This window comes from Balaenoptera acutorostrata, chromosome 7, assembly GCF_949987535.1.
Source record: "Balaenoptera acutorostrata chromosome 7, mBalAcu1.1, whole genome shotgun sequence".
Classification (NCBI taxonomy): domain Eukaryota; kingdom Metazoa; phylum Chordata; class Mammalia; order Artiodactyla; family Balaenopteridae; genus Balaenoptera; species Balaenoptera acutorostrata.
Window position 1 is genome coordinate 34169158 of NC_080070.1, and position 20958 is coordinate 34190115.

At 33.8% G+C, this 20958-nt stretch overlaps 1 protein-coding gene across 1 annotated transcript in view; it reads right to left on the minus strand.

The window, feature by feature from the left end:
* CAPZA2 (capping actin protein of muscle Z-line subunit alpha 2) overlaps positions 1 to 20958 on the minus strand; it is a 53804-nt gene that overhangs the window by 4643 nt on the left and 28203 nt on the right. The window contains exons 3-8 of the mRNA XM_057550229.1: positions 20503 to 20554; positions 11814 to 11877; positions 7619 to 7825; positions 6068 to 6147; positions 2891 to 2969; positions 736 to 807 (exon numbers count right to left, since the gene is read on the minus strand). Of these exons, the coding sequence (XP_057406212.1) occupies positions 736 to 807; positions 2891 to 2969; positions 6068 to 6147; positions 7619 to 7825; positions 11814 to 11877; positions 20503 to 20554 (554 nt within the window). The remainder of the gene's footprint in view (positions 1 to 735; positions 808 to 2890; positions 2970 to 6067; positions 6148 to 7618; positions 7826 to 11813; positions 11878 to 20502; positions 20555 to 20958) is intronic.

Below are 20958 nucleotides of genomic sequence, written 5' to 3' on the forward strand. Positions count from 1 at the left end.
GGTTAAACTAAGAACTACCATACAACCCAGCAATGCCACTACTATGTATACATCAAAGAGAAATTAAAACAATGTCTACACAAAAAACAGTATACACAAAGGTTCATAGCAGCAAAAAGTAGAAAACAACACAAATGCCCATCAACTGATAAATATATAATGTGGTATATGGATTATTATTTGGCTATAAAAAGGAATGAAGTACGACACATGTTCTAACATGGATGAACCTTGAAAATATTATGCTAGGTGAAAAAAGCCTGTCGCAAAAAATCACATATCGTAGGATTCCATTTATATAAAATGTCCAGAAGAGGAAAATCCAGAGTCAGAAAGTAGATTCATGGTTGCCTAGGGCGGAGAGGGGTTTGGGGGAAGGGCTGGTGGGAGGGAATGGGGAATGACTGCTAATGGATACAGGGTTTTTGGAGGATGAAGATGTTCTAAATTAGATCGTGGTGACTGTTGTACAACCCTATTAATATAATACTTAAAAAAAAAAAGAAATTTATACTTTAAATGGGTGAACTGAATGGTAATGTGAATTGTATTTCTTTAAATAAAGCTGCTAAAAAAAAAGTTAGGTACCAATTTCCAATTACTTACCATCTTTAATCTATCTGAAAACACTTTAATCTGAAGCAGAAATACTACTTAAAATGTTAATTCCAAAACCGCTCTAGTTGTATAGAAGTATTAGGTTGTTTAAATTTTATTTTGGAATTAATTACTTACAGACACTGTTAGGGAATCTTGTATATCTTTATGACTCACTAGCTGAACATTACCATCTTCATAATAATGAACCTATTAGAAAAAGAAATTACAGAAACCACATTACAGGAGTTATCAAGATCCTCATGGCTTCAACAATCACATCAATGCAGATGACTGCCGATTTCAGCTCTAACCTAGTCTTCTCTGCTGAGTTCCTGACCTTAAACTCCAGCAAGCCTCTTCCTGCCCTCAGGCTAGCGAGGAACTAGGTAGCAGTTCCTGCCGTTACTCAGGCAAGCCCTCCATTGACTGGACAGCTGCACATTTCTACCTCATAGATGTTCTACTGGTATCTAAACTCAAGATTTCCAAAATCAAACTCACAATCTTCTCTCCCAACACCACTCGTTTTGTGTATTTCCACCAACCATTTAATTCCTCAAATTCAAAGACATGAATTTATTCAATAAACATTAACTGAGTGATTACTATATAAGACTGCTACTACAGGAGGTTCTAGAGACACAAAGCTTTTAAAAAGACAGCCCCTGACCTCATATTTCAACACAACATAGTAAGAGGTACGTACAAAGTACATTAGCAATACTCCAGACTCTCTCTGAGACATAACAAAGGACTTCAGAAAAGAGGTAACACTGTACTTGGGTTTAGTAAAATGAGTATAACAAACTAGGGAAGATGAGGAAACTGAGCTTAGTAGAGAAGAGCATACTTCAGGAAAGGCCTGCAGGTACTTAGGACTGGAATGTGTGTGAGTTTGGGGAGTAGGAGCTGTGTGCTGGCGGAATATACAGGTAGGTGACAAGTCAACCCTGGGCCTTCTATGCCATGCAAATATGTTTGGACTATCTAGTAGGTGAGTGCACCACTAAAATGGTCTCAAGTGGCAAGTAACATATCCAGATTTAAATTTTTAAAAATCACCCTTCTTGATGGCAATGTAAAAAAGTGGATTAGGAGATGGCAAAGGGTCCAACAAATCAACAAAATAAAGTAACCATTATAAACCAGGCATCATGCTAAGTGCTGAAGATAGAACGAGACAATCCTGGCTCTCAACAAGCTCTGGCCCAACAGGGGCACATCTCAGAAATTACCCAGGTGAGAGCTAGAGGCCTAACTGAAGGAAAAAATAATGTCAACAATAATGGCTACCATTCAACAAGCACTTGATGTCTGGCTCTGTTCTAATCATTTTGCCCATATTAACTCATCTTCAAAAAACTGTATGAGCTATTTCATTGTTGCTGTTTTCTTTTTTTTAGCTGATGAGGAAACAGAAAGAGCTTAAATGACTTCCTGATGTCATACAACTAATAACTGGCAGAGCTGGGATTCAAACTCAGGCAGTCTGGTTTCAGAATCCATGCTCACAACCTCTATTTTCTAGCCCCTAAATGACAGTCACACCAAGACATAACAAGTAATAGGATAAAAGACTAGAAATAATGTATACTGGAGTCAAATGATAGAGCAGTGCATCTGATTCATCTTTATTCCTTTATGGCTCTTAGCATAATACCTTTCATGATAATTAAGCAACAAATGTATTGAATAAATAAGTGAACCAAGATAGAAAGAAATTAGTCAGTATTTTTCTTTAACTTATTTAGTAATATTCATATTTACATCCTCTTAGTTATCAAATTTCTTCTGTATAAACATTTGAGCTTACATTGAGTCAATTCTAGTGGGTTTCACATAAGAAGCCAAATATGAGTACAGAAGATACTTAGGATATATGTAGTATGTACATGTGTTAACATATATATATACTTATACATCTATACACACACATATATTAATATTATACCTCACTCAACTCCACTCCAATTCAAAAGACAGAACAGCACAACTCAAACTCAGAAGATGCTTGGATGAATAAATTGTATGACGAGCAGACCAAATGGTAGCATCTAATTTTAGCTGTGTTTTTAGAATCTGTCAGCTATCCTTGCAGATTTTTGATGACTAGGGAATGAACTGCAAGGTAATTTAAAAGATGAAATCAGCACTACTTGTTTTTCCCATTACCTCAAAACAAAGACCTGGAAAAGAAAGTTATTGAGTACTATGAAAATGTAAACATACGAATTAGTTGCTTCTCTGCTCAGAATCATCTAGAGATCAGCAAATTCTTTTTACTTCATACCTGAATTTTCAAGATGCCAACCACCTGAGTGGTTGAAGGAGTGATTGTAAACTTCCACTCTGACCTCCAACGACCATTCCTTAAAAATAAAAACAGCAGCTGTAAATAAGGTAGGGAAAATAATTTGAATAAATTTTAAGTTCCAGATTTAAATTTCACTCTACAGTATGAGAGAGTGTGGGGGATGGACGCTGGACATTCTTTTTTTTAATCCCTGAAATATTCAGAAGAGTCAAGAGGTTACGTTCAGTTATGAGCTACATTTAACTTAATCTTCATCCTGCTGATAAGAAAGGACCTATATAATGGATGCAACCTCAGAATTCTAAAGCTAAGGCTTAAAATACAGTTCAAAACTACATCAGTTTTCTGACTTATGCTTTAATTAAGAAAAAACTGAATAAATGTTCAGATTACCAGGGGCTTTCACAAGTTTACCATCCAGTGAATGATACAAAATCCCGTAGTTTTAAAAGAATGGATAGTAATTCAACATTCTTAAGGAGATTTTGATATCTGGAAAGAGAAGGGCTTTAAAGGGTTATAAGCATCAGATTTTTTTCCCTTTTCCAATTTTAGGCTCAAAGTTTCCACATAAGGCACATACATCCTCCTAGACCCCAAAATGATTTTTGGTATAAAATTGATACAGATTAATCGTAAGAAACTGTGACATTACAAACAAGCAACAGGCATGTTATTCATTTTTGTCTCCTAGATAATGAATTTTATCCTAATTTTTTCCTGACAGCCTTTTCATAGCAACTCCTTTTCTTCTGACCTCTATTTGCTCTTTTGCATACTAAAGACATATTCTGATACGTAAACTTATACCTGTCAGTTTTTCTTAAAACAGTATATATTTCTAAAACAGTCACAGGCCGAATGGATCACTATACTGGCTTTGCTACAGAATTATTTCTGGGTTCCCTTCAATATTCAATATTGCAGTCTGCCCAATCACAAAAACCTGCAGAATGATAGCACTCTCATACCTAAAGTTAACACTTACCATTTGAAAAGTACTATTATTAGAACAATGTGTATATTCTACAAAATAAAACATAATTTTATAACATGCTTTGATTTTGAGTGACTTAGCCAAAATTATCCATTGAAGCTTGGTTTGAAAAAGAACTTAGATCTATTCATTTTTATTTCATGATTCCAAAAGAAGTTATTCCTTTTATTTAGGTATTAGTATCAAGCACTAGTGAGTTCTATGCATACACATTTCTGATTTATAATGACAACATGCATATATCACCACTGATTGTGAAAATTAAAAAAAAAAAAAGAAAAAAGGAATTCCAAATCAAGTAATCGTACCAATTTGAGAACTATTTCAAAAGATCCTTCCAAAGGCATTACTATATAGTAATAGTAAACTGCACTGCATAGACAGTACCCTTTCTTTCATCAATGGAGTAAACAGTCAAGATGTCCTAGCTTTTAATTATATTCTTCCCTTCTCTTCTATTAATGCTTTAATTACAAATGTGTATTTATTCAACAAACATTTATTAAGCCCTCGATACTGCTAGATGTTAGGGAAACAGTAGAGACCAAGAAAAGAATGTCCCTAGTGAAATCTAAGAAATGACCACGACCAGAATCTTCTGATTTTTATGCTATCTGCACTTGAGGTGAACTGAAGTAATTTCTTTGTACCAAAATATTTAGATTTTACTGAGGTTATTGTGATATGTGATGTCTAGCACTTTGGAATGTCATAAAAAATTATCTTTTCCAAAAAGTGGAAGTGATTTTTAGCTTCAATGATATAATGTTCATAGTGGTAGTTTAGAAAAAAAAATTCAGATATGTGAAGTGAAACAGACTAGAAAATTCAAGGACATCATTTTCATTTTATATATGCTAACACTCAAACTGCATTTCTGAAAACTAGTAAATTTACTGTAACATCTCTCAATATATTTTAAACTAAAACTTAGTAACGAGTTCAATCCCAACAAAATTGATTTAATTATATATATATCCTGGCAAAAACAGCATAAATTAATAGTAATTTTGTGAAGACTTATTTCTTAGGATACTGGTAAATTAATGCTACAAGTTTTTAGGCCTAAAATGGAGAAACTACATTTATATCAAGGCCATACAAGTAAGTTAATACAACAGAATTTTTAGGAAACTGCAGCTTGTCATTAAGGCCTATGTTTACAAATAGTATTTATTTTCCTTCAGTGATAATGGATCTCTTTCCTCCAAAAGTTCCTGTAACCTTGCATTTATTTCTGTGATGGTTAAGTAGTGGAGCAACCTTGGGCCATAGACCAAACTGGTCCACAGGGGTTACTGATACCTGCTACCCTACCCTTAACAGCACCACCAACCAACTCGGCTAACAAGTCAAAGACTAATATACTTAAAAGGTAAATATATGACCATACTTACTCTCACGGCCTTAGAATGTATTATCAAAAAGGGAGGATAAAAGTAAAGATTTCATTCAATTCTGAACTTATAAAGTCTTGGAGAGCCACAGAATTTTATAACAGGAGATATCTCAGAAATAGTCTTGTCTAAGAATAAAAAGGCCCAACAACTTGTTAAAAGTCCAAGATTATGAGTGCAAATCAGTGCTTTGGGGAGCTGGACTTTTATAAGGGATAATCAAATGATTTGTACAAAAGTTATAAGACATGACTGTAATTTGCCTCACTGGACAAAAATGTCATTACTTCCTCACACTGGCCAACCAAGCACAAAGCAATCCACATGAAAACATCTACTTCAGAGTCACCAAAGTTCACGTACCAAAACACGATCATTCTTCACTTTGTAAGTACCTCTGCCCTCCTCCCCCATGCAAGTCTCATTCAGGAACAACCCCTTCTCAGAATGAGCATATGGGCCTGCCAACTGGTCTGCTCACAGGCACACGTTCCCTCAGAATGCTGCTTGCTAGTCTAAAAACACCCCACACTCTGCCACCTTCTTTTCACTGAGTGTCAATAGATTTACTGCTACCTTTAAAAGATCAGGTTGATTATGGAACAGATATTTTTCTTATATAAAAAGGATGAAGTTTTATATTATACTGTTCTTAGTCAATCATACACAAACAAGGTATAGGCCCAAGCAATAAAGCAAGAACTACAAAGAGTATATAAGCAGTGTCAAAATTCCCCAATACACAAAATTTTAACTTACCAAAAGTTTTTTGCTTGAAACTGATGGCTTTCTATGCATGCAATAATGGTCTGCTGCCCATCTATTTTTTTACCATATACCTTGTTGATAAAGAAAATAAACACAAGAGTGAATTTAGGGCCACAGAATGTCCAACTTTAAACATCTATAAAATACTGAAAATTGTACAGCATTTTGGCAAGAACATATAAAAGAATACAAAGTTAGGTCATCATTCCAATACAGTAGCTAGAAAAACAAATACTTAAATATGTACACCTAATCACAGATTCTTAGTGAATCATAAAATAGCTCACCATTAATGAAGTACAATTTATTGGAAAAAAAACTAACTGTACTCTTCAAATATTCATAAACATCCCACAATCTCAGGGGTTGCCATTTCTCTAGACATTTAAAATAAAAAAGTATTGAGATAGAAGTGAGAAAGTTAATTTACTTATAACTAAGAAAGTTCACTAAGAGAATGCCTGCAATGGTATGATGATATTATTTCACCTCTTGCCAACTGCTTTAAAAAAGTAATGAGTAATTTGTCTTTCGATCCCCTGGGAACAAGTAAGGACTCTCTAACTCAACCTCACCACCTTATTCTTGAGGTATTCTTCCAAAATAATCTTAATCAACACGGTTATAATTCAAAGAACCTGTAAGGTATTTTAGGTTATGTTGCTATACTTCTCAAATAATTATTGAGAGCTAGATACTTAAAGCGACCATATGAATTTTTGTCCTAACCAGGAATCTTCTGAAAGTGAAATGAGGTGGCTATTGGTAATACTAATAATTATGTTGGGACAGCAGGTATGAACCAGGATGTATGGTCATCTTAGGCTGGAGAGGTAGGCAGAGGCCAGGTTCACAGGGCCTTGAAAGCCATGTTCAGAAGCCTGGGCTCTATCCTAAGTGCAACAGGAAATCTTTGAAGAATTTCAAGCAGGAGATTTCATGATCTGATTTGCATTTCAAAAGATCACTGGCTATGGAGAAGTTCACAGAAACACAAATGTGGGGGACTAAAAAGCATACCTAGGTACAATCTATGAAAGAAAAAAAAGTACTCCTACTTTCTATCATATTTTATCCTGAAAATAAAAAATAGGTTAAACCTATGAAAGAACCACATTTAAAACCTTAAGAAATTTGATTATAAAACACAGGAGGACAACAGCTCACCTCCAAATAATTTTATTTGTTCTAAGATCTTGTAATTTAATGAAAAGAAGTTTAATGTAAACTTAGGGAGGTGAGTCATGAACATGAGATTAAAGAATCTCATCATATCATGTTCCTCAAATCAATGTATGAGAATTACCACTTGGATCTAATTCAAGGTACAACCATTTTTCCATTTTTGACTATCATAATACATTTACTATTTAAAGTTTCTTGAAAAAAATAGTAAACATTCTTAGAAATATTTACTTCAAAAAAAGGAATATTAAGTTATAAAATGTCCATTCTGTAAGTTACTATAAATTTCAAGATATCACAAAACCACCGTCATATTTACATAATACAAAAGAAAGAAGTGCACACTGGATGACTTACAGTGCAGACCCCATTCGGATAATGTTCTTTTACATAAGCTCGCAGAGCAGCTTCTACTGAAGTCCTCCAAGATTCAATTGCATTTTCTGCTTCATATGGTCTTGGATCAGTTGCTTCCTTTCTTAAGTGATCAAATTTGAAACAGATTCTGTTTTTTGGATCCAAAAACTTTCCATTTCCCAGGTCACCATGTTCTGTAATCAATACCTTCAATGATGCAATGAATTTTGGAAAAAAAATATTTAAAATAGCATTTAAATACTGATATATTATACATTCACTTGAACTTTCCTTAAAACTATAAAATAATTATATTCCAAGCAACTGGTTTAACTATATGGCACAAGTATAATACTTCAAATGAGTAGACTATAAAGACAATGAGGCTGCTCTCATTCAGCTCAGATCAGTGGATCTGATTTTCTCCCAATATAACATCCAGCTACCCGGTGGGGGAAAAAAAATCCATCGTCTAATACCCTGCTGGAGTTAGGTTTTTTTTTTTTTTTTTTTAGGAGTTGTTTTGTTTTCTTTTTGAGAACTATGGACAGTTTACTATTTCTGTTAACAGTCTCCAGTTCCTCAAAACTAAGGAACTGGTAATAACCTTCACTGAGAACGGTTACAAGGGAATGTTTTTAATCCACTTAGAATCCTCTTCAGTGTGTCCTACATTACCCCTGGGCCCACAGTCTCATCTACTGTTAAGTGCCTGCTGCTTGTTTTTATTAAGATAATCATTGACAGTTGTTTTCAACTGACTTCCAAATTTAAAAAAATGTAATTTCTTCATTTATGTGCATTTAAATTATACACGCATAAATTTGACATTTTGTGCTTTCTTTTAAAAAAAATTTCGCTCTTTTTCCTTCCCATGCGACTCTCCCAATCTTTGACTCTATACATATGTCAGGACTCCCCCATCCCTTTGATGTAAATTATACAAACACAGGATGTACCCTTCTAAATTTTTTTCAGTCATATTATCCTACACAGATAAATACATACACATCTCTATATACATACACACACAACCAGGGGTTTTTTTTGGTCACTGTTCTCCAAGAATGGAATGAAAATGCACACATATTTTTCTGCATCTGGTTTTTTTCAACATCAACACTTTACAGGAATCCTTCAGAGTCAACTGGTAAACCTCTCATCATTCTTTTTAATGGTTGCATACTATCCCACGATGTGGGTATAACAATTTATTCTGCCATTCCACTACTGTTGGACCATCTCTTTATTTCCAGGCTGTTCTCTTTTTGGGAGGAGGGATAGGCACATGAAAAATGTTAAAGTATTATTGTACACATATTCTAACATACTAATGTTTCTATTTCCACTGGATGCTTCTATTTCGCTTAGACAGATTCTCAGCAGTGAGGACAGTAGGTACAGGGTTTGTATATTTTTAATTTTTAATACATAATGATTGCTTTCCAAAAATGGCTGTGACAATCTACATTTCTGCAAACAATATATGAGATGCTTCCCTTCACATTATCACCATCAATAGGTATACAGTTCTTTTTTCAGTCTGATGAGTATAAAATATATCTCATTACTTTAATTATATTTCTCTGGCTCACAGGTCTAAATATCTCCAAGTTTGTGGGCCATTTTCTCTTCTGTGAGCAAATATTTTTTAATATTTTTCATCTGGGTGGGTTTTTTTCTTATTAATTTATAAGAGTCCTTTATTTAAGGTATCTGTTTTATTCTACAGTTAAAATAATTGATATGTAGCAAAATGGCCATCTTTTCTTTTATAGTTTCTGGGCTTCCAGTCTTATTTAAGATGGTTTCCCCTGCCCTTAATTATACATGTAGACTCTTTTCTACTAAAATTCTAGTCATTTTACAAATTTTTAATCCACCTGAAATTTATTTCTATATATTGTGTAAGACAGAGGACTGGTTTAACTATATGGCATATGTAGTTGATAGAAACCAGTGGTACCAATACCCTTTATTATATGTCTGTCTAAATTATAACCTTATCATGTATAAAAATATTCATAAATTTTGGGACTAAATTCTGGCTTGATATGCTTGCTCTACTGATCTATTTGTCTACACGATACCATGCTGATTTGACTTTACATTGGTTGTAAAGCACCTTCTGCTATCTAGCAATGCAACTGTCTCTCACCACTCTTACATTTTTCTTGTGTTTCTTCAAGCATGTTTTTCATATAAAGTTTATGAAAATTTTGACCAGTTAAAAAACTATCAGGATTCTAATCAAACTGCATTAAATTCATATTTTAGTTTTTAAATAATTTAACTTTCTACCTCAAAATGGAATTCAGTGTGCTTTTCCATTTGCTCAGAACCTGTTTTATGTGTTTCAAGATAACCACCATTTTCTTCACATTCCTATGCATTTCTTGTTAAGGTTTATGTTCAGTATTACCACTATTTAAAATGAAACTCCTCCCCCTCCAACCACTACTAGGGTAAAGTCCCTACTTGCCACAATAGAGGAAAGTTAATGCATTTTGTACACTTACCTTAAATTCAGCCACCTCACAAAATTCTGTTAAGTCTAATAGGTTTTTTTAGTTGGGAGGTTAATTTATGGGAGTTTCTCACTATTTCTAAATATATAAATCATGTCACCTAAGAGTTTTCTGTTCTTTTCCAAAGCTTTAAGAGTTCTCATTCTTTTGTCTTATTTGCTATACTTCCATTTATGATAAATAACAATGGTGATAAGTTGACATACCTGGCTAATTTTCTATGTTAACTAAAATTATATTAGTGTTTACAGTTTGATATTTACTACTGGTTTTTGTTAAACAGTATATTATATTTAAGAGGTTTTCTTCTATCCCTATTTTACTTAGGGTTTTTGTAATGAGGATTAGCTGCTGGATTTTTCAAATCCCTTTTCACTGTCTATTGATGTATCATAAGGTTTTTCTCTTTATTTGTTGATTAAGCAATAAGAGCAATATATTGCCTTACATGGTACCACTCTTGCATTCCTGTAATAAATTCTATTTAGTCTTGGCATATTATTCTTTTGATATATTTCTGGATACTGTTTGTTAATATCTGTTTAAAGTTTTAAAATCTATAGTCATATGTGAGATTAGTATAGTTTGCTTTTTTTGTTTTATATTTATTAGGTTTAAGTATTAAAATTACAGTAGGTTCATAAAATGAGTTTTGAGAGTTATCCAACATTTTAAAAGGATGCATCCCTGGATCCAGCAAATCTTTTAGGGATTTACCTTAACAAAACAATGGTCCATGTGCCCAGAGGTACAATGATGTTCAGTACAGCACTGTTTATAACAGTTAAAAAAAAAAATCAAAAACACAAAATCTCCCAAGGAAAAAAATAAATTTAAGAGCTTCATGAAATGAAACACTACATGCCTTTATATATATGTGTGTGTATACACACATGCATAAATCTATCTATATACCTACCTACCCACGTTTACTTTTTCCCTTCAGTTATAAGTCATCTTCTGTCTGGTCTCTCTTTTTCCCCTATAACTACGAGACTACATATTACATAATGAATAATGCCAAACGCAAGCTTTAATATAGTTTGCCACTGAGAACTAATTGTTACTACTCTCTCTTATGCTTTATCTCCAGTTCCTTCTTCATATTGTTTTATATAAATTGTGCTTCATGTAAGCATGATAGAAACACAATCACTGTTCAATTACTAGTAACTTTAAACCAAAAAATAAAAAATAAGAATGCTAGTGACTTTTGGGGCTTTTCTTTGCTTAGCAATTCCAACTTGCACTTTGGAAAGAAAAGATTTAATAATTACTAAATGCTAAGTTACTCACATGAAGAACTATAGAATTCCAGAGCAACTAAATTATGACATAAATCTTACTAATATAAACTCTAGATTTTGGATTAATATAGGATTGATTTTTTTCCTATAAAAAACAAGAAAGTAGATTTAAAGCAATTATCTTCTAAAATCTTAAAATAATTACATTTGAATATTTCTAAAAGGGGCTTTCTGCTAATAGCATTATTGGTCTCAACAAAAGAAACTACATTTTCAATTACTTTGCTCCTAAGTGGCTATGATTAAAATGAACGCTTTTTTTTTAACCTTTAAACATACCACTTCACAATTCTTGCAGGATACACTAACCATTACAAATGAAATAAAGAATATCAGATCCTGTGTTTCTGTGAAACATACCTGATCTTCATAACCTTCAATTTTTACTGGAGTAAACTGGTCCAAGTTATACTGTGCAAATGCACTAAAAAAGAAAAGGGTCAATTATTTTAAATTATGTATTTAATGTTCTTTAAAAAATCACAAACAATTCACTGTCAAATAAAAGTCTCCTGCACTGCACATGGCAAGTTAAATAAAACTGTAATTCTCTACTACTGATCTTATATTAGGTATAAATATTATATAGGTATGACTTTTTAAAACCCGGTGAATGACACCCAGCTTTCAATGCTTAGCAAAAAAATTAAATCAGTAAATATAATCAGTCCTTTCCTTCAAAACCCTGAAAGTAAAGGTTAGCCACTTATAAGACACATACCCAACAATTCAAGTATATACTAACATTTAGTATACAACATACCGGGAAACAGAGTAGGTGCTGTGAGAGATGCAAAGAGTAATTAGACAGATCAAAGGGCTTACAGTTGAATAGGAGCTATGACAAACAAAATCATAACACAAAGCAGAAAGTACCATAAGAGAATGACCAATAAACATCACAGAGAATATATATTTTTAAAAATTACATTCTGTTGAGGCAAGGGTAAGAAGAAAAGAGAATCAGGGGTGATATCATAATGGAAGTGATACTGAGAAATGGCCTTGAAATAATGGGTAGGTTCTCTGGTCTTGCAGAAATTGGAGGGATGAGAAGAGTAATTCAATTAGAGGTACCAAGATGAGCAAAATACAAGAGGAGAAGATAGGTTAAGTCCAACATCACAGAAAGCACCAAGCTCAATGCCTGGCACATAGCAGGTGTTCAGTTGTATTTACTGCCTTCAACTGAAAGGTCCTGCATGATGGAAAAATTACTTCATTTGGGAGGCAAAGCAGAATTACAGAAGCTTTTTGAGAAAAGACAACCAAGAACTACTTCTGAAGAAGATTAATTTGGCAGCAGTGTGTATGACAATTGGGTGGTGGAGCAACTAGAGCCAGGAAAAGCAGTTGGGCTATCATTAGGCAAACGTCCATGTTAGAACAGCTGAGAGTCTGAACTAGGAAATGGTGACGAGATAGATTCAAGAATAAAGCCTCTCTCTACTTTCATATGAGTAAAGAATAATGTATTACATAATTACATAATACATTTGTAGGAAAAACTCTCATAGCACAAAAAAATTACCTAAAAAATAAAGATCACACTGTATTTTATTAAGTCTATAACCTAGGAAATCTCTTCCACTTACTAGGAAAGACAGTGAGAATTTTAAAATTTAGGAGTACATCTCTAAATCTAATCTACTTGGAAGCTTTTCAGATTACTCTGGATGGTAAAATGTCCACTGAATTTTTAGGTGTTAGCTACTGAATCTCCTCAAGAGAGGAGATCGAGCAAAGCATTACTGATGAGTTAACAGGAGACTAGTAAATGTAAAAACAGCAAAGTAGGATTAAATTCCTAGCTGTCAAATTCCTGACACTGCATGTCAAAAAAAGATGGGGGTAAATATAGAAATGTATGGAGGGAAAGGGAGATTTTCTTTATTCATTAAAACTGTAATTTTCATAGGAATAGCCCCAACATAGCCAGGCAGTTACTATCCCTTAAATGAATTTACCTCAAAAGTATGTTTGAGATTAAAAAGTATTCTAAATCACTTAGAATTGAGGGTTCACTTTCCAGTAAAAGACATATTTAAATAATAAATTTAGATAGTAATTTGGTCTTGGGTCCTTTACTGCTCATATCAAACCCCGTTCATCTATAATCTGGGAGTGGGGTAAGAACAGGAAATCTGAAAAGGAGACAATGAATATGAAATAGGTAAAACTGTATCTTAAATGCTCAAAGCAAGTTAAACAGGTGACAATTATGCAGTATGGCAGGAAAGGTACTCACTAACCTAGGAGTCAGACTACAGAATATCTAGGTTTTGTTCGAACCCTGATATTAGCTAGTATGGGCCTCACTTACCATATCCACAAAAAGGGGGGTTTGAACTAGATGACTTCCAAAGTCCCTTCTAGTTCAGAAAACTTACTCCATTTACCCACTCATCATCCATTTACCTACCCCTCCACACATGAACATATTTAGGTGTTAAGCACTCTATTAGACACAGTGAAAACAATAATTTCTCTGCCCTTGTAGAGTTCTGTAGCCCAATCACCCATTTCTAAGTCACCTGTTCCTGTATTCAGATTTTTTTTATACCCTTTACCATTAGTCATTCACACCTTATACTTTTTACCATGTGTTTCCACATCATCTCTCTTATTTACTATTCGAATTGCGTTCATCATTTAAACTCAGCTCAAAAACCATCTCTAAATAGAAATTTAAAATTTCTTCCTTTGGGCTCCAAAGGTCTTTGATATGCCTCTATATTTTATTTCAGTTGGCCAGAAATTCAACATGTCTGACTCCCCACTGGATAATCCCTAAGAGGTTTATTTGTCTCATCATCACAGTGAAGTCTGGCATTCGTCATGTCTGTTGAATAAAAGGCTATTTCTGGATATTTCAAAGTTTTCTAGACTTGAAAGTACCAAGTCTTCAGTATGCCTAATTTTACTATGAAATACACTGAATTTATGCCCTTCAGTAAAGATGTCCCATTAGAACCACTTTTAAGAATAGCCATGTTTCCCCCACCCTTACAAAAAGGAAGAGGAATTTCTCAAAAATAAATTTAAAATTAAAAGAGTTAAAGCAACAGGAAAAAGGTGGAAGAAAGGAGGAAAAGAAGTACACAGAAGGAGCTGTACTTGTATAAAAGAAATTTAGTATCAAAAAATGCAACTGAAGAAGCAATAGGACTATGGCTATGCACTTACTTTGGTGAAACTGCCACTAGGACACATTTTAAATGTTTTTACAATGCTTTCCAAGCTTATGTTATATAGGTCTGGACAGGCTCAATGACAGGTGATACATTATCTTTTGAGGATGAAACCAGGTTTGGAGGTATTTCAAAAGTAATTCAGAACCAAGTCAAGTGAACAATGGGGGTAACAGCATGTTTGTTTGAAAATTATTTCACAGACAGGACACTGTGAACCAGAGTAATATAATTCTGAAGTCAATCAATGATTTAAGGTGTATTTCTGTACTTCACAGATAACTTCAGATGTCTGCAAAATGAATTTGAACAAAGAGTTTTGAGAAACTCTTCTGTACAAAGACTACTACTGAAGTCAACAAAAAGAATCACTTCTTTCTCTTCTTGTTTATCTAGTTAGCAATCATTTACTGAGACTATAACCACATGCAAGAAAACCTGAACTTTCTACTGAAGGTTTTGATGTTTTTTGAGGTCATACTATAAACATCTTGTTTTATCATTAGGTACTGATTTCCTCAAAGACTAATCTCCTTAAAAGATCAGAATATCAGGCATTTAATGTATATACCTCTTGAAACATGGACCAAGACTGTCCCTGAAATTTGGTTCATAATAAAAGAGAAATATAGCTCATATTCCAATTTTTTTTAAAAGAACTCCAATTTATTTAAATGTAACAATCATCAGATAAATACTCCTTTGGACAAATAAAATTTCAATGCTTTCATCATTTTTTATTCAAATGTGTAACTGTTTCATACCATTTATATAATTATGAATATTTTTCTGACCTTCATTAAACTTTACTCTGCAGGGGAAAAACTCTTCTTTCAACAAACGAACTTTGTTATAAAGCAGAAACTAACACACCATTGTAAAGCAATTATACTCCAATAAAGATGTTAAAAAAAAAAAACAAAAACAAAGGAAGTTTCTCATTTCCTTAACTTAAAAAAATTCACTAATTTTTGCACCTACACGAAACAACCCACAAATTTATTTACCACAGAGAACTCAGAGGAAAAGGTTACTTTGAAAGTACTGTTGTTACAAGTTCATAAATGTTGTATGTTTTCTTTACTTCCGTAAGACTTTTGTCAACATGCTATATGCTATTATAAAGAAAACTAATTTTACTTGGGTATGTAAATAATTTTAAAAGGTTTAAAGAACTTAGGAATAAGAGGCCATTCACCCAGAAACTAATAACTAAAGTCAAAGATATCAAGTAAACTGATTTCTATTATGCACTTTAATATAATAATTTAATGGGTGGAAGCAACCCGACTGTCCACTGACATGTGAATGGATAAACAAAATGTGTTGTATATATATATATATGTATGTAAACACACACACATTCAGTGTTAAAAAGGAAGGAAATTCTAACACACGCTCCAACATAAATGAACTTTGAAGACATTCTGCTAAGTAGAATAAACCAGCCACAAAAGGACAAATACTGTATGACTCCACTTCATACATTAAATAGAATGATGGTTCCCAGGGGCTAAGAGGAGGGGAGAATGGAAAGTTATTGCTTAAAGGGTATGGAGTTTCAGTTTGGGAAAATAAAAAGTTCTGGAGATGGATGGTGGTGATGGTTACACAAAAATGTGTATGTACTTAATGCCAAAGAACTGTGTGCCTAAAAATGGTTAAAATGTTAAACTTCATATTAAGCATATTTTCCCCACAATAAAAAATAATAAATAAAAATTTCTATTAAAAGATAAAAGGACATAAAAGACCCGTAATAGCCAAAACAATCTTGAGAAAGAAGAACGGAGCTGGAGCAATCATGTTCCCAGACTTCAGACTAATACTACGAAGCTACAGTAACCAAAACAGTATGGTGCTGACACAAAAACAGATACATAGATCAATGGAACAGAATAGAGAATCCAGAAATAAACCCACACACTTATGGTCAATTAATCTATGACCAAGAAGGCAAGAATATAAAATGGAAAAAAGACAGTCTCTTCAATAAGTGGTGCTGGGAAAACTGGACAGCTACATGTAAAAGAATGAAATTAGAACATTCCCAAACACCACACACAAAAATAAACTCAAAATGGATTAGAGACCTAAATGTAAGACCTGACACTATAAAACTCTTAGAGGAAAACACAGAAAGAACACTCTTTGACATAAATCACAGCAAGATCTTTTTTGATCCACCACCTACAGTAATGGAAATAAAAACAAAAATAAACAAATGGGACCTAATGAAACTTCGAAGCTTTTGCACAGCAAAGGAAACCATAAACAAGACGAAAAGACAACCCTCACAATGGGAGAAAACAGTTGCAAACTAATCAACGGACAAAGGATTAATCTCCAAAATATATTAACAGCTCATGCGGCTCAATATTAAAAAAAACAAATAACACAATCCAAAAATGGGCAGAAGACCTAAATAGACATTTCTCCAAAGAAGACATACAGATGGCCAAGAAGCACATGAAAAGCTGCTCAACATCACTAATTATTAGAGAAATGCAAATCAAAACTACAATGAGGTATCACCTCACACCAGTTAGAATGGGCATCCTCAGAAAATCTACAAACAACAAATGCTGGAGAGGGTGTGGAGAAAAGGGAACCCTCTTGCACTGTTGGTGGGAATGTAAATTGATACAGCCACTATGGAGAACAGTATGGAGGTTCCTTAAAAAACTAAAAATAGAACTACCATACGACCCAGCAATCCCACTACTGGGCATATACCCAGAGAAAAACATAATTCAAAAAGACACATGCACCCCAATGTTCACTGCAGCACTATTTACAATAGCTAGGTCATGGAAGCAACCTAAATGCCCATTGACAGACGAATGGATAAAGAAGATGTGGTACATATATACAATGGAATATTACTCAGCCATAAAAAGGAACAAAATTGGGTCATTTGTTGAGACGTGGATGGATCTACAGACTGTCATACAGAGTGAAGTAAGTCAGAAAGAGAAAAACAAATATCGTATATTAACGCATATATGTGGAACCTAGAAAAATGGTACAGATGAACCAGTCTGCAGGGCAGAAATTGAGACACAAATGTAGAGAACAAACGTATGGACACCAAGGGGGGAAAGCAGCTGGGAGGTGGGGGTGGTGGTGTGATGAATTAGGCGATTGGGACTGACATGTATACACTGATGTGTATAAAACTGATGACTAATAAGAACCTGCTGTATAAAAAAATAAATTAAATAAAATTCAAAAATTCAAAAAAAAAAAAAAATGACCTAAATGTAAGACTGGAAACCATAAAACTCCTAGAGGAAAACACAGACAACACTCTTTGATATAAATCGCAGCAATATATTTTTGGATCCATCTCCTAAAGCAAAGGAGATAAAAGGGACCTAATTAAACTTAAATGTTTTTGCACAGAACAGGAAACCATCAACAAAACAAAACAAAAAAATGAACAGGAGAAAATATTTGCAAATGATACGACTGATAAGGAATTAATATCCAGAAAAAATAGTTCATACAGTTCAACAGCAAAAAGACAAGCCACCTGATTGAAAAACAGGCAGAAGACCTGAATAGACATTTTTCCAAAGAGGACATACAGATGGCCAACAGGCACATGAAAAAATGCTCAACATTGCTAATCGTTAGGGAAATGCAAATCAAAACCACAGTGAGGGGCTTCCCTGGTGGCGCAGTGGTTGAGAATCTGCCTGCCAATGCAGGGGACACGGGTTCGAGCCCTGGTCTGGGAAGATCCCACATGCCACGGATCAACTAGGCCCGTGAGCCACAACTACTGAGCCTGCGCGTCTGGAGCCTCTGCTCCGCAACAAGAGAGGCCGCGATAGTGAGAGGCCTGCGCACCGCAATGAAGAGTGGCCCCCATTCGCCGCAACTGGAGAAAGCCCTCACACAGAAACGAAGACCCAACACAGCCAAAAATAAAAATAATAAATAATAAATAAATAAATTAAAAAAAAAAAACCACAGTGAGATATCACCACACGCCTGTCAGAAAGGCTATCATCAAAAAAGAACACAAATAACAAATGCTGGAGAGGACGTGGAGAAAAGGGAACCCTCCTACACTGTTGGTGGGAATGTACATTGGTGCAGCCACTGTGGGAAACAGTATGGAGGTTTCTCAAAAAACTAAAAATAAAACTAGCACATGATCCAGCAATTCCACTCCTAGGTATATATTGGAAGAAAATAAAAACACTACTTCAAAAAGATACTTGCACCCCAATGTTCGTAGCAGCATTATTTACAATTGCCAAAATATGGAAGCAACCTAAGTGTCCATCAACAGACGAATGGATAAAGAAGAAGTGGTAAATATATACAATGGAATACTACTCAGCCATAAAAAATGAAATTTTGCCATTTACAACAACATGGGTGGACTTGGAGGGCATTATGCTAAGTGAAATAAGTCAGAGAAAGACAAATACTGTATGATATCACTTATACGTGAAATCTAAGAATACAACAAACTAGTGAATATAATAAAACAGAAACAGACTCACAGATATAGAGAACTAGTGGTTACCAGTGGGGAGAGGGAAGGGGGTAGGGGCAATATAAGGGTATGGGATTAAGAAACACAAATTATTATATACAATATAAAATAAATAAGCTACAAGGATGTATTGTACAACACAGGGAATATAGCCAGTATTTTGCAGTAACTATTAATGGAATATAACTTTAAAAAATTGTGAATCACTATGTTGTATACCTATAACATATATAATATTGTACATCAACTATACTTCAATTTAAAAATGGGAAAAAAATAACAGGAATTTAAATCAGAAGCAAAATCAGGAATGTCTAGAAGTCTGTTGCACCTCTACCTTCATTAGGATTAACTCTAAAGAACAAATTTATTCGATAAAGCCTTACAAACATTACAAAAATAGAATTAGAGCAAATTTCCCCCATTAGTCAGGATTTCACATTTTGGGTAGTACACTAAGATGAAAGTAGGTGACTGGATGATACTGAACACTCTTTGTAAGGCACCTGAACGTTTAATCTCCTCATTTTCAAATGAGTAATGAAGTCCATTAGCCTAAAATATGGGTCCACAGGCCTTATTTAGGGAGGTGGGAGAGGGAAAGAGAACCAATTATTTCTCTGAAATCTTAAGATAGCTGTGGCAACTCATGATTGTGGTCACTGGTCCAAAGATGATGTACTAGGATTTAGAACTGCTTAGTTCTTTGAATCACTCACAAATCTAGTAAATACTTATTAAGTAAATATGTGTCAGATACTATGTTAGGTATTTATGGATGAATAAAATAAGCTCCTAACCCTCAGAAATCTATTTCTTTTTACTGAAGTACAGTGCATTTACAATATTGCAAGTGTACAGCAAAGTGATTCAGTTATATATACATATATATATTCTTTTTCAGATTCTTTTCCATTATAGCTTATTACAAGATACTGAATATAGTTCCTTGTGCTATATAGTAGGTTCTTCTCAAAAATCTATTAGGATCAAGCATTTAACAGAAAGTAAAATGTAACTACGGCATAAAATTTAAAGTATCACAATTTCACAAATCAAAGTTTCTAAAATAATTTTATCCAACTTTGCAAATGTCAAAATACAGTATTGAGTATATAAGCCACTGCCAAACACACAATGAATAGAGAATTTCATGTTATAATTGTGTCTCTATATCCTTCTGTGATCAAAAATATTTCTCTTCTAACCTAGTACATACATATTATTATATATATTTGAACTTGATGTGCAAATATCTATTTCATGGATTAGTACCTAAAAACCACTTTTAAAATATTTTTTCCCATGTCACTTTAATTATGTTAATATAATGCATAATACTTACTGGGCTGCTCCTTCCCTGAGAAGATTATCATTATTAAGCAGTAACCGAACATCTGCAAAACAAATATTATTTTTTCTATATTACTATTTTCCTATATTTGAAATTTCTATGGAATGAATTTAGGTTATTTTAGTCATGTGTTAGTATCCTACCCACCCCCCAAAACATGTATGGGAGATCAAAATGTCACTGTGATGACCAAAATAACCACAAAAACATATCATGGTATTAATAAAAAAGAAAAGATTTTGGTAAGGAAATAGCAGATGGAATGAAATAAAAATATATGTTATTTCATACTCTTAATAGTCAATGCAGGCAGACTATAACATGTCTCCAAAGAACTAAAGTGGAGATAAGCTACACCAAGAAGATGGTGTGATAAGATCTGCCGAAGATTGACCACTATGCCTCTTAGTCTGACAATACTATCATGAGTTTCAAATGAATTTGCTC